This window comes from Tarenaya hassleriana, unplaced genomic scaffold (genome assembly GCF_000463585.1).
Source record: "Tarenaya hassleriana unplaced genomic scaffold, ASM46358v1 Cleome2, whole genome shotgun sequence".
Lineage (NCBI taxonomy): Eukaryota > Viridiplantae > Streptophyta > Magnoliopsida > Brassicales > Cleomaceae > Tarenaya > Tarenaya hassleriana.
In genome coordinates, this window is record NW_010965372.1 from 3,837,064 (window position 1) to 3,849,917 (window position 12,854).

Genomic DNA, 12,854 nt, shown 5'->3' on the forward strand with positions numbered 1-12,854 from the left:
CTCCGATCTCTCTCTCATCTCCCCTCTTTCCACTCGCCGAAGCGGCATCACCCGTGATGCTGTCGTCGCCGCTCCGACATTCGCTGAGATCGCCGATGATGTCTTCGACATTCTCAACGGTGAGCGCTTCTGAGAGAATGCCGGGAAAATTTTGACTGTTCTTCTGGGTTAATGGGGTTTGGCTAGAATATGAACTCTGGGAGCTTGTGGGGACGATTCCTTGTGAAATTTTGTTGTTCGAAGAATCTGGGTTTGGAGAATTTTGTGGACTCGAGATGATTCGTAGTGCCTTGGTAACAATCATCAATAGTGAGATTTTTGTTATTTGAAGATTCTGGGTTTTCCCGGGAACCGAACACAGGGTTCAGCACTAATCAAAAGAAATCATGTTACCTTGTGCATAAGAGATTCGATGTTTTGGTAATATTGTTTGATGTTTTGAAGGGAGAATTTGGGCGGGACACAATATAGTGAGGTTTGATTGTGTCAGAATAAGAGAAGCATTTGCAGAAATCGGCCGATCGCCACCCGAGCCGAAGGCTACAATCGATTCTCTGCCGCTGCTGTCTCGGAAGTTCGGGAAGAGAGCCGGAGACATGAAGGTACTCATTCCATCTTTCCATGGAAAATTCCATCTTGGCAAACTTCAAAACGAGAACTTGAATTGAATTTGGGTGGAGTCCTTAAAATTTCTTGTTACCTCTTTGGCATGATCTTGGAACCCTGAATTAGCCTTGCGTGTTTCTACGTGCAGATGGCGTCTCTGGCTGCGTATTTCGGGCTGGGAGATCAGGCACACAGGTAAACCATTCGTTTCCAATGGGTTTAAGCTATCATCCGCTGTTCTAGAAACGGCTGGCTAACACGGATGTGATTCACTAGGAGCCTAGACGATGTCCGGATGAATCTCGAGATCCTCAAGTACTGTGCTACCGTCTTGTTTCTGGTACACTGTTTTTGCCTTCGAATTTGAATTTGATCTGCATTTCGTGTTCTTGGCAGGACTAGGAAAAAAACCCGAATTTTGGATATCTGAATTCTACTACCGAAATTCGGATATCCAACACTATATGTGAAGCGATCTGGTTATAGTGTGAAGAAAACTGAAAGTCGGGTTTTAGATATATTACATACAAATCTATTAAAATTTCAAGTTCGGATTTCGATAATCCAAAAATCTCAGGTACCCGAATCGCGTTCACCCTTCGTTCATAGTGTCATTTTAACTTTGCTCGAAAGGCATGTAACAATCTTCCATGCACCCTTGATGGAGTTGTGGTAGGGTTGGATATGATCTCGGAGCATGTTTCGTCGTGACGACAATTACTAAACGAGCTAAATACTTAGTTGTTGTGTTACGCAGGAATCCAGCGTCCCGGACGTACTAACCGCTATGAGTTGGTTCTCCCCGAGGACTAGCCCGAGGAGGCGAAGTAACGAGAAGCCGTCGCCTAATGGCATCAAAGCAGCAGTCGATTCTTCCTTCTCGAGCGCAAAACTCGATCTGAATTCGTCTTCTACGGATTCTGAAGAAGGAGAAAACAATCCCATGACTTCTCTTCTGGAACATAGCTCGGACGTAGATTCATCGAAATCAGCTTTTTCAAAGTCATGTGACGCAGATCCATCCGACATAAGCACCCTGTTTAACAAGTTATGCCTCGAAACCCTTCGGGATGATGTTTCACCCGAAGCGAACACTGAGCCACAGCATAGCAATGCCGAGGACAAAGCATTTCTGGGTATGGACGAAGTATCTATACATAGTATCAAGGCGAGACTCGTGCTGTCTTATTTTCGTAACCAGAAAATCAAGCTTTTCCACGACGATGATGCTTTGCAACTCCATTGTCGTGGCTTGAAAGTTCGGTTTGGTATGAGCCAGAAGTTTGTCGATAATGCTGGTCGGCCCAAGTTGAACTTCGTAGTTGACGCACCTCCTAGTTTATGCAAGATCTTGGACGCATCTGACGCTGCTGCACGTAATTTATCGGTTGATTCGGGAAGAAGCTCAGAGTGGAGGCCCGTTATTAACAAGAAAAACGGCTTCGCAACCGCAAGATTGCAGTAAGTTCTAACCTTTCTCTTTCTTCTTTATCGTCTGGAATCATCACCTGATAAGCTCTTATTTGCTTCACAGCATTACCACAGAAGGTAATGGACATGATGCCCAGCTTGGAACCCTACTATACCTGGAAAAACCTACCAAACCAGCCGAAAAGCTAGTTTTCGGCGTCACCGATTTCGAGAAGCTCGAGTCGTTGCTTCTTCCTGGGACCATGGTTGATGCGTTTTTCTCTGTAGATTCATATGATTTTCAGCAAATGGCGGGCATACGGCTAGCAGCCAAGAAGTTGGTAATCCACTCGAAGGAATGATCCGATCAGAAAAAGATCGTCCTTTGAGGTCATTCTCCGAGTCATTGTGTCGTCGCTCCAGTCTCGTAAATGCTTCTTGCATGATGCAAACCCTAGTCACTCTTTGTGTCCAAAACTGTAACTTGTAGCAACTTGTAAGAGATCATTAGCTGTTACAGATAGTTTTTGAAATGATATCGTTGTCTCAGTCATCTCTTTAGTTCAAATGCCAACATAAAAGTAACGAGGAATCCATATATATATATATATTGATTGAACAAAAAAACATTGGAACATATATGGAAAGAATTTCGCAGCTTAAAGTTCTTGCAAACAACAACAGGAAGAGTTGGAACAAAAGAAACATGGCATTTCGGGAGTACAGACAAAACAAAAAATTGCTTTGCAATTGTAATTGTAATTGTAAGTGGTATATTACCTCTAAGTTTCTGCAACAATCTCATCATCTTGTGATCTGATCTGATTTCTCGGACGCTTAGCTCTGTGGTTTGGTTTCTGCTCTGCGGATATCGAACTTGTCTACGTACTCCAACGGAGTCACGGTCTCGTTTCGGATTCTCTTAATCTTAGGGCTCAACAGTCCCCGATGCCCAAAACCGTACAGTTTCAGCACTTGATTGTCCGCGAAATTGAATGCCCTTTCCATACTCTTCAAGCATCTCTCAACCGCGTAATCGGCATAGCTTCCGCACGGTTTGCAACCCACGAAATGCGTAACAAACGGCCATCTCTCGTCGCCTAATCCTGGATGATACTTCTCGATCATCTCCTCGTACCGATCGACTAACCCTTCCCAGAACCCGTGCAAATAGTACTGATTCTCGACGAACACTTTTTCCATCCATTTATCCTTCTGTGAAAGCAGAATATATATCAATGCCGACTGATCATCCGCCTCGAAAGCCGGTCTACCTTTCAGATTAGCCGTCAAGATTTTCCCGGCTTCGTCACGGATAGGCCCTTTCGGTCCCATTGGCGCCCAAGCATCCAACAAATCCAGTGACCATTGGCAATTCCTCAAGAGAAAACTGCCCGTGTTCAGCGCAATCCACGACTTCTGATCGAACAACAAGTCTGGGTACCCGTGAATCACTAGATTATGGTTTGCGTACTTCGACAACGGGATCTCGAACAGTATATCGGTGAACAAAGCATCGCTGTCCATCCACCAGATCCACTCCACTTCAGGATGAGACAGCATCAATCTCCTGATCATAGGTAGTTTTGCCCAATACCCAGCTAATTCCTTGTCCAAATGAGCCATGTTATACACAATCTCTATCCCGTGAAGCCTACAGTAATCGATCTTGTTCTTCACTGATTTCAGCAGATAATGATCTCCAATTGGGTTATCGCAGGGTTTCGGTGGAGATCCAGTTAGAAGCAGGATTCGAGCTTTGCCATTAACAGAATTTGGAAACTCAGGGTTCTGATCGAGCCATACCTTGCGTTGACTGTCCCAGTTCGTGATCTTCGGACCTAGAGTGTATGTGACATTGGGATCGATCCCAGCCTCCAGAGCCTCATCCAAGTCAGTGGGATCCGAATCGGATCGGATCTCGGCGAGAATCCGGTTCGTTTCCTCGATGAGATTCTGGTTGACGGCGTCGGCATTGGAGCTACCGAGATTCCCGACGCCGATCGTGCCGCGAAGCACCAGAATGGTGACGAATCCACAGAGAATCGTGATCTTGATGTTGTTAAACGTCTTCTGGATCTGCCTTCCGCGCGGCAACAACCCACGGCCCCTTCCTCCGTCTCCGTTCGCCGTCACCGTCGTCGGAAGTCCTCCGCCTCCGACGCCGGAGGGCCTCTTGTGCGCCGGCGAACCCTCCTGGCCCATTTCTCCTCCTGCGCCTCACTCTTTCTATCGATCAAATCTCCGTCTCCGACCTGAAACAGGACTCAACGAAGCTAAAAAGCCATAGACGGCGAAAATTCTCCCGCACAGTCTGAGTAGAATTACACACACGGATCCGAGATTCAGATCTATGAGAAGGATTTGGAGGAGGGAGAGAGAGAGAGAGTGTGTGTGGAATCTGATCTGAGGAACCCTAATTAGATTAGATTAAATTAAAGAAAGATTATTAGGATCGAAGAACATGGAGATGTTGTCGGAGTTAAATACATATATTTTGAGTATCCGATACGGATCGAGTTCGATCCTCTAGTCAGAAATGCCGATCGATAAGAGAAACGCGTCGAGATTTCACTCACCGACTACTTTCTATTATTATTAGCAGGGAAAATGACATTTTACTTTATCAAAATGTGACATTTTCCTACACGAATTTTTAATTTGACAAATGTCTACACTCAATTAACAAATTTCCCAAATATCTACACGAATTATCCATTTTTAAACAAATACCAACACTAATTAACAAATTTTCCAAATCGATACACGAATTATTCAATTTAATGCAATTAACTACACAATCCGAAATTATCAATTAATTGCTGACGTGGAAGGCCACGTGGCGGCTCACGTGGCATGCCACGTGAGATTTTTTGCCATGTCAGCGCAAATTAAAAAAATAAAAATTTACCTAAAAATAAAAAATAAAAAATACATATATAAACATATATATGTATTTATATATTTGTATGTATATAAATTTAAATTTCGTATAGATTTTAAAAAGTATATATTGTATAAATTGGAATTTTATACAAATATATATATATACAAATATATTTATATATACATACATACACATATGTAAATATATTTGTATGTATATATATGTATATGTATATATATTTGTATATACATATGTGTGTTTATATTTGTATATATATATGCATATACATATATATATTTATATATTTGTATGTATATAAATTTAATTTTTTTTATAAAATTTAAAAATATGTATATATGCATATATACAAATATATTTATATTTTTTATTTATATTTTTTTTAATTCGCGCTGACATGACAAAAAATCTCACGTGACATGCCACGTGAGCTGCCACGTGGCATGCCACGTGAGCAATTAATTGATAATTTCGGATTGTGTAGTTAATTGTATTAAAATTGGATAATTCGTGTAGGTATTTGGGAAATTTGTTAATTGGGCGTAGACATTTGTCAAATTAAAAATTCGTGTAAGAAAATGTCACATTTTGATAAATTCATGTAGGAAAATGTTATTTTCCCTTATTATTATTATTATTATTTACAGTGGATCGTATTGTCTTTGTTTTCTCTTTTCCAAAATGATATAATTCTCTAACTTTACCCCCAATTGCGAATTAATAAAACAATATAATTGCTATGTAGAGGAAGTGGTAGACGACACGTCAACAAACAACCACTAAATTAATTTTAAACAAAATAATTCCGCAAGTGGCAAAACTTTGTAGTAATTAAAGCCAATGAGCTGAAACGTCGTCGTATTGGTAAGGATAAAATCTGGGCCCTGGCGGTGGGATTTCTAATTTATTCCATTGTCGCAACTCGAGAACGAAGCCTCAGACACACCAAGAAGCTTACACGTGTCCTTTCGCGAAAACGACGTCGTAGAAGCACCAGCTTCACAGTCTCCAGATACTCCTCTCGTGTTGCATCTCCCTTCGCGTAATCATTCGCAAAAAAAGGGGAAAAAACAACAAAAACACATACAGAGATCATCCATGAGCCCATGGTAATGTTCCATCCCAAATAAATTTGCTTTCTTCCAGGTTATTTATTGAGTTTTATGTAGTTGGGTGTTCTTGTTTTGCTCTGTGTGGTTTGCTGCTGTGTTAAAGGTTTAACCTTTCTGTAAGCATGTATGATTTCTGCAGCTCATTGTCTGTCTGATCAATTCCCCCTTCTTGCACAACGATGCCCACAAAAAAGGTATGGGAAATTCGTAATTGATTCAGATGCCAAATCAGAAGCGTTGACCATGCTTAAATCTCCACTTGCTTGTGTTCATATGCGTTTTCTTGTCTGTTCCCTTTTCACAGCTTTCAGAGATCTGAAAAAGGGTAGAAGGAATCAGCTTTGGGGACAAGATTCACCGAGAAAGTTTCCATCTTTGTTGGAAAAAGGAATCGGCTTTTTCTCAGTATCATGTGGAAATTCACTTCCAAATCCATCACAGAGACCTTAAGACAGAGCAACAACATCGACCCGGAACCAAGAAAAGCTCCTCATGATTCTTCGGAGGATGGAACCTTGTTAAGGACAACAAGGGAAGAAGGTTTGGAGTGCCCTGTATGTTGGGAATCCTTCAACGTTATGGAGAATGTGCCTTATGTAATGTGGTGTGGACACACGATTTGCAAGTACTGTCTGGTCGGGCTTCAACGCGCCGTTGTAAAGTTCCAGCCTTTACCGTTCCAGATCCCGTTCTTCGTGGCTTGTCCATGGTGCAACTTACTCTCCTTAAGACTGGTGTACAATGGAATCATCAAGTTCCCTTCCAAGAACTATTATCTCCTCTGGATGGTTGAGGGCATGAACGGGTACCGATCAAAATCGAGAAGGGACAGCATGAACACACCAAGCTTATGTTGTCGCAGAGATGGAAATGACATGTCTGAACCGAGTGATTCGGTTCCAGATGAACTGTCACTCAACAGTGGTGGTGGATGGGATTGGATTATCGAGTTCTTTAGGACGAGGAGGCTCCATGACTCCTTACGTGAGTCAGTGGCTGTGATTTCTCACTTGTTTGCTAAGTTTCCTCTGATAGTTGTATCCCTTTTGATGGCTTTATACGCAATCCCGGCGAGTTCTACAGTGTTAGGACTCTACATCCTTCTCACCTTTGCATTGGCTGTCCCGTCGTTTCTTGTTCTGTATTTCGCCTTCCTGAGTTTGAACTGCTTCATCAGAGAGATCGCGTCGTGATTTTTCCCTTTCCTCCAGGTACTATATATCATACTACTTGCAATCTTCCGAGACTTGTTTCCAGGATGATCTCTTCTGAATTGCTATATTTTCATTTGTTTTGCAGAAGAGACTGTAGCTCTCGGTTTTGGTATTAGTCTCCCACGAAGATTCAATTGTTCAGTTGACGGGGTTTTTCTATTTTGATCCAACCGGAATAGGGTCGGAGGCAAACCTGTAAACATGAAGATACAAAAGCTCCGTATGAACATATAGCAAGATTTTTATTTCACTTTAACATTGTTTTCTTCAGCACCTTCACTGTATCTAGATAATGCCCATGATATGCTCCTGACCCTTTAAATCAACATTGGAGCTATATCCATATAAACCATGTACATCTATATATGGATACAGGAGAGGATTTTGTGCAAGTTGAAGATGGCTGTTCCAAGTGAAAGGGGAAAAGAGAAGATTCTTATAACAAACTGTTTTTCACTGTACAAGATGGAACAAATCTTGCCAATCTGTGTACAAGAAGAATAAGAAGCAACCAAAAAAAAAAAGAAGAAGAAGAGGAGAAAACTCTGTTATGTATAGTACTAGTATACCAAACAATGTTAAATATGAAAGAAGAAGAATAAGAAAGAAACCTCGGGAAAATGTTACATTTCCTTGTGGTTGGTTAACCCTTGGTGATGTCTCTGTCTTCAGGTGAAGACAATCCAATGTAGAAATCATCTCTTGTTCCTGATATATTCACCAACATAGACAGAACCTCTTTCATGTTAGGCCGAGCTTGAGGCTGTTCTGCCGTACACTTCACACCGGCTTTTAGTAGTTCACTCAGTTCCTCTGCCCCGTTCCCGGGTTTTGTCCCGAGAAGCGTAAATGGCGAACCTTTGGTTGAAATGTTACCCGTCATTACCCGTCTCGCCCATTCAACCAGACATTCTTCGCCTCCATCAACCGCCCTTCTCCCCGTTGCAAGTTCCATTATCAATACCCCGTAACTGTAAACATCTCCTCGGGTTGTTGCTTGCCATGTTTGTCCATACTCGGGAGCTACATACCCGACCGTGCCTGCAATCACGGTGCTCACATGGCTATCCCCGACATCTACGAGCCTAGCCAGTCCGAAATCCGTCACTCTTGCATTTCCATCTTTGTCCAAAAGAACGTTGCTTGCTTTCACATCTCTGTGAACAACGGAAGGGTAACATTCGTGGTGTAAGAAAACTAAAGCTCGTGCTACATCCATGGCTATATCGATCCGTTTCTTCCATGGAAGCCTTGTTTTGTCTGAGATGAGCTCCTCTAGGCTTCCTCCTTCCATGTATTCATACACTAGGAGTTTCTCCGATCCATCAAGGCACCATCCGTATAGCCTTACAAGGTTCGGGTGTGCCCAGTCACCGAATGCATTGGCGCTTAGAACTTCCATTTCGGCTCTGAACTCTTTCTCTGCTTCAGTTCCTTCTCTTTGCAGCTTCTTGATAGCAACCTGTCTTCCATCGGGCAGTGTCCCTCTGTATACGGTTCCATATCCGCCTCTGCCTATGACTCGTTCCTCGGAGAAGTTGCTGGTTGCTTTCAAGATATCAGAGTAGGTGAACGTTGATTTGTCAAGGCGAATGACCTTGATTTTACCCGATAGCCATGGCGATGATCCACCCGAGCTGCAAGGCGTGTCATGCCTGTTTTTCTTCCCCTCTAATAGATCTAGCTCTGATTCCCTCGAGCTCCTCGCCACAAGGAAAATGACACCCGACATAACTAAACAAACGATGAATGTGAGTGCAAGAGCCATGAAAGATAAAATCAGAGCAAGACTCCTTTCCCTGTTTCCTGGTTTTTGATGGAACTTCTCAATATTTGTCTGGTTTCCAGTTTGGTTAAAGAAACTGGGAAGCCGCAGCAGTGGATCTCCAAGAAATGAGTCTTTCTCAAATGTTACAAGTTGCCCCGTCGATGGAACCACACCTGAAATGAGAGGGTTGTAAGAGATGTTGAACTTACTCAGCTCAGCCAAGTTATTCAGACTCGAAGGGAAGTTTCCTGAGAAATTGTTGTATGACAAATCAAGATTCTGCAGACACATTAGATTCCCGATTTCTTCTGGAATCTGACCCGAGAAATTATTTCGGGTGAGATTGAGGACCGCGAGCGGCAAGTTTCCTATCTCCGGAGGCAGTTTCCCATCAAACTCATTGAAACCCAAATGCAGCATACTCAATGTCTTCATACCAGAGATACCTCGAGGAACTTCACCAGTAAGCTTATTTCCACTGAGCTGAAGATAACCCGAGATTTGAAACGTGCGCAATGTGGAACCTGTGGAACATACAGGGAAGAGACCGTACCCTTTGAGAACATGATCCCATAGGCTTCTGCAGCTCTTTCTTGTAAGAATTGCATATACAAATTTGAAAGGTGGGAACTCTGCTGGAATCCATCTCTTCATAGCCAAGCACTCGCCAGAACCCGCGATGATCTTGTCAGTATTTTGCCGGTTCACTTCGAATGTCGGAAAAGGATTGCTGCCCATGTTTGTCAATTCAGGTGAAAGTCCACCAGAGAACTGGTTATTTGCCAAGTTCAACCACAAAAGGCTTCTGCAGTTACCGAGCTCTCGAGGAATTTCACCCGATAGAGAGTTGTTTGCAAGCATTAGCCACAAGAGAGAGGTCAAGTTCCCGAACGAAGCTGGTATGGATCCATTCAGCCTATTAAAGGAGAGATCAAGCGCTTGAAGCCCCGATATATTACCATATTCCTGTGGTATAGAACCATCAAATTGATTATACGCAAGAATCAAGAACTTCAAATTCTGCATCTGAGAGACTTCGACGGGTAAGGGGCCGGTAAAATTGTTGTAGCTCAGATCAAGCCGGGAAAGATTAGGTAAAGTGAGGATGTTGGAAGTGTAGAGGCCTCCAACGTATGAGTTCCCGTGCAGAACGAGATATTTCACCCAAGTGAATCTCCCAAATATACTTTGAATGTCTCCTCCAAACTCATTCTTGCTCAAATCCAGAAACACCAAGTTGGTCAAGTTCAAGAGAGTCTCTGGGATGTTTCTTGAGAAACCGTTTTTTCCCAGATATAAACCTCTAAGAGACTTTATTGAGCCTATCTCGGGCGGGATCTGGCCTGTGAACGTGTTTCCCCACAGGTTAAAAACCTTCAGGTTCTGACAATGCGAAACTTGACCCGGGAATTCCCCGCTGAATTCATTCTCCGACAAATCCAAGATTTCCAAAGTGCAGTTACCCCTGAAAACTGTGGCCGGAATATTCCCGGTAAGATTGTTCTCGGAAACTGAAAACTGTATCAGCCTCCCAAAACCATGCCAGACCTCTCCACTGAACCTATTGGAGCTAAAGTCGACATACTTCAGATTCCGACACCCATCAAAGATATTATCAATTCTACCCGTGAAGTTATTCGTCGAAAGATTGGCAACGACCAACTTGTTGCAGATTGACGGGAAACTATAACCGATATCGCCCGCAACCCTATTCAATGACAGATCAAGAACCTCGAGATTTGCCAAACCAGACAACTTTAGCTCTCCTTCAAGAATATTATGAGAAAGATTCAGATGCCTTAGGTTCTGACAACGGCTCAGGTCCTCAGGAATTGAGCCCTTGATCGTGTTCATGGATAGATCGAGATATGTCAGCTGCGTTAAGGCCGAGAAGTTTCCAAAGAGATAACCGGAAATCACGCAATCGCTCAGGTTGACACCGGTGACTCTACTTCCATCGCAAGTAATGCCTTGCCAAAGACAGACATCCTGGTTCTCATTGTTCCATTGAGAGTACTTTCCTCGGTTCATCGGGTTCATAGCCTCGAGATACAATTTCAAACTCAACAGGACTTCTCTGTCACTGTCCAGAGAATCTCCGGCGACTGCTATGGCTGCAACAAAGAAAAACCAGACACAGAAACAATCTTCAGACAAGAATATTATAATCAACCATGTCGGAGTTCTCTGAATTCAAACGTATAAATCCCTGCCCAAGTCCGTGTAACAGAAGAAGCATGAATCGAATTACAAAAATGCATATATTTGTACACAGTACTGTGTTTATATAGATTACAAGGTGATTCAGAAACACGACGAAGAACCCAGAACCACACTTGTTCAACAACTTCGTCTCTGTTGAATTTACTCCAAGAAGGGAAAAAAATCCGAGAACAGTTGTTTGATTTGGTACAGAAACGAAACCCCCAAATCGATTGAAGAACCCTAAAACAAAGATAGCCTGAGCAGAAATTATACGCAAGCAGGGGACAGTGTCATGACTCTCACCAACTCCATTGGAAAAAACAACATAACAAAAAGCAAAACGCGAAATAGGTTACCGGTAACGATGACGAAGATTAGGAAATAGACGAAGCTAAACGAGACAGAATCGTCATCCTCCATGATCACACGCGTCACCATCTCCTTCGTCCTCCTCTTCGTCTTCGATGTTCGTTATCGACAAATAATGGTAATTATTGAAGAGTAAGATGAATTTCATGGAAATTCATGGATGGAAGAATCAAAGAAAAACGCTAAGTTGAAATTTCTGGGTTTTGTGTGATTGTGTTCTGTCTCGGAACGCCATTGAATTTTTTGAAATCGAAAATTGATTCGAAATTCCGAGAGAGAGAGAGAGAGAATCTCACGAGAGGGAAAATGTGATGAAGCAAGAACAGAGCCCATCTGGTGTTGTAGCCGCCATAGCCACGCACCACCACATCTGCCTGCGCTCAACAAACAATCAATCAGATTGAAACAGCTCGAAAATCACGAGATCGGAATCTCGCCGGTGCCGAATTGCAGAGAGAGAGAGAGAGAGAGAGAGAGAGAGAGAGAGAGAGAAGACCCTCACGCACGTAGACTGAAAACAACTGAAACTTTGAACACCAAATTGGTTATTACTGTTTATACTTTTCCCCCGATTTTTTTTAATTAATAAATTAAAATATGTTACTTTCTTTAAAAAAAATAAATTCTATAAAATTGTGAATTTTCGAGAGGATGAGTTTTTTAATAGATACATGAACAATTTTCCCTTTTTCATAAATGAATAATTTCAAATTTGTTATTATTTCAGCTCATAACATGTCTTTTATACAAGGGTTTTCTATATGATCATTTCGAATTGGAATCTTATTGAAGTAAAAAGTGATATATTTATAAGTAGCTATCGGTTAGATTTTTTTTTTGTAATTCAGAATAAATGTAACATTCGTTTTTATAAAGTTTTCAAAAGAATATACTAATATTATTTTATTGAGATTTTACATAATATATATATAGAGAGAGAGAGAGACCATATGATTTAGAATTATATTTTGCCGTACATCTATCTTAGATGAGGTAAACTTAATAATCTTTTTTTTATGAAACTCTAAATTATCAAAGAATTTGATCTTGTTAAATTATCTATATTTTTTTATTCTACTCTGTTTCAATAACATACAGAGGTATGTTTTATCATTTGAAAAATAAAATAGATTTTTTATTATCTATAAAATCTTCAAATAATATATAATCTCAGAATTGTCTTTATCTTATTTTTTCTAATTTTGAACAAATAAATTGATAATCTCCTTCGTTTTCCTTTTCAAAATTTCTCATGTACCCACCAT

General features: G+C 41.5%; 4 protein-coding genes across 5 annotated transcripts in view; 2 read left to right on the forward strand and 2 right to left on the reverse strand.

Moving 5' to 3' along the window:
• The window catches only part of LOC104812092 (protein NEN3), a 3,372-nt gene extending 803 nt beyond the window's left edge, over positions 1-2,569 (forward strand). The window contains exons 2-7 of the mRNA XM_010539076.2: positions 1-119; positions 445-602; positions 755-801; positions 883-946; positions 1,364-2,067; positions 2,141-2,569. Of these exons, the coding sequence (XP_010537378.1) occupies positions 1-119; positions 445-602; positions 755-801; positions 883-946; positions 1,364-2,067; positions 2,141-2,378 (1,330 nt within the window). The 3' untranslated portion in view covers positions 2,379-2,569. The remainder of the gene's footprint in view (positions 120-444; positions 603-754; positions 802-882; positions 947-1,363; positions 2,068-2,140) is intronic.
• An 84-nt stretch (positions 2,570-2,653) lies between these two features.
• Positions 2,654-4,574, reverse strand: LOC104812093 (probable xyloglucan 6-xylosyltransferase 5). The gene has a single exon (XM_010539077.2). It carries the CDS (start codon positions 4,219-4,221, stop codon positions 2,854-2,856), a length of 1,368 nt encoding a protein of 455 aa, XP_010537379.1. The 5' UTR covers positions 4,222-4,574; the 3' UTR covers positions 2,654-2,853.
• A 1,279-nt stretch (positions 4,575-5,853) lies between these two features.
• Positions 5,854-7,771, forward strand: LOC104812096. Its single transcript, XM_010539080.1, has 4 exons — positions 5,854-6,030; positions 6,173-6,227; positions 6,338-7,244; positions 7,333-7,771. Exon 3 carries the CDS (start codon positions 6,444-6,446, stop codon positions 7,224-7,226), a length of 783 nt encoding a protein of 260 aa, XP_010537382.1. The 5' UTR covers positions 5,854-6,030; positions 6,173-6,227; positions 6,338-6,443; the 3' UTR covers positions 7,227-7,244; positions 7,333-7,771.
• Positions 7,665-11,831, reverse strand: LOC104812094 (probable LRR receptor-like serine/threonine-protein kinase At1g74360). 2 transcript variants are annotated; one of them, XM_010539078.1, is made up of 2 exons: positions 11,577-11,831; positions 7,665-11,129 (listed from the first exon to the last, which is right to left on the reverse strand). In XM_010539078.1, exons 1-2 carry the CDS (start codon positions 11,656-11,658, stop codon positions 7,891-7,893), a joined length of 3,321 nt encoding a protein of 1,106 aa, XP_010537380.1. In that variant the 5' UTR covers positions 11,659-11,831; the 3' UTR covers positions 7,665-7,890. The 2 variants fall into 2 exon arrangements, with proteins under 2 accessions (XP_010537380.1, XP_010537381.1); XM_010539079.1 differs by lacking the exon at positions 11,577-11,831 and adding an exon at positions 11,312-11,548.
• Between the last annotated feature and the right edge of the window lie 1,023 nt (positions 11,832-12,854).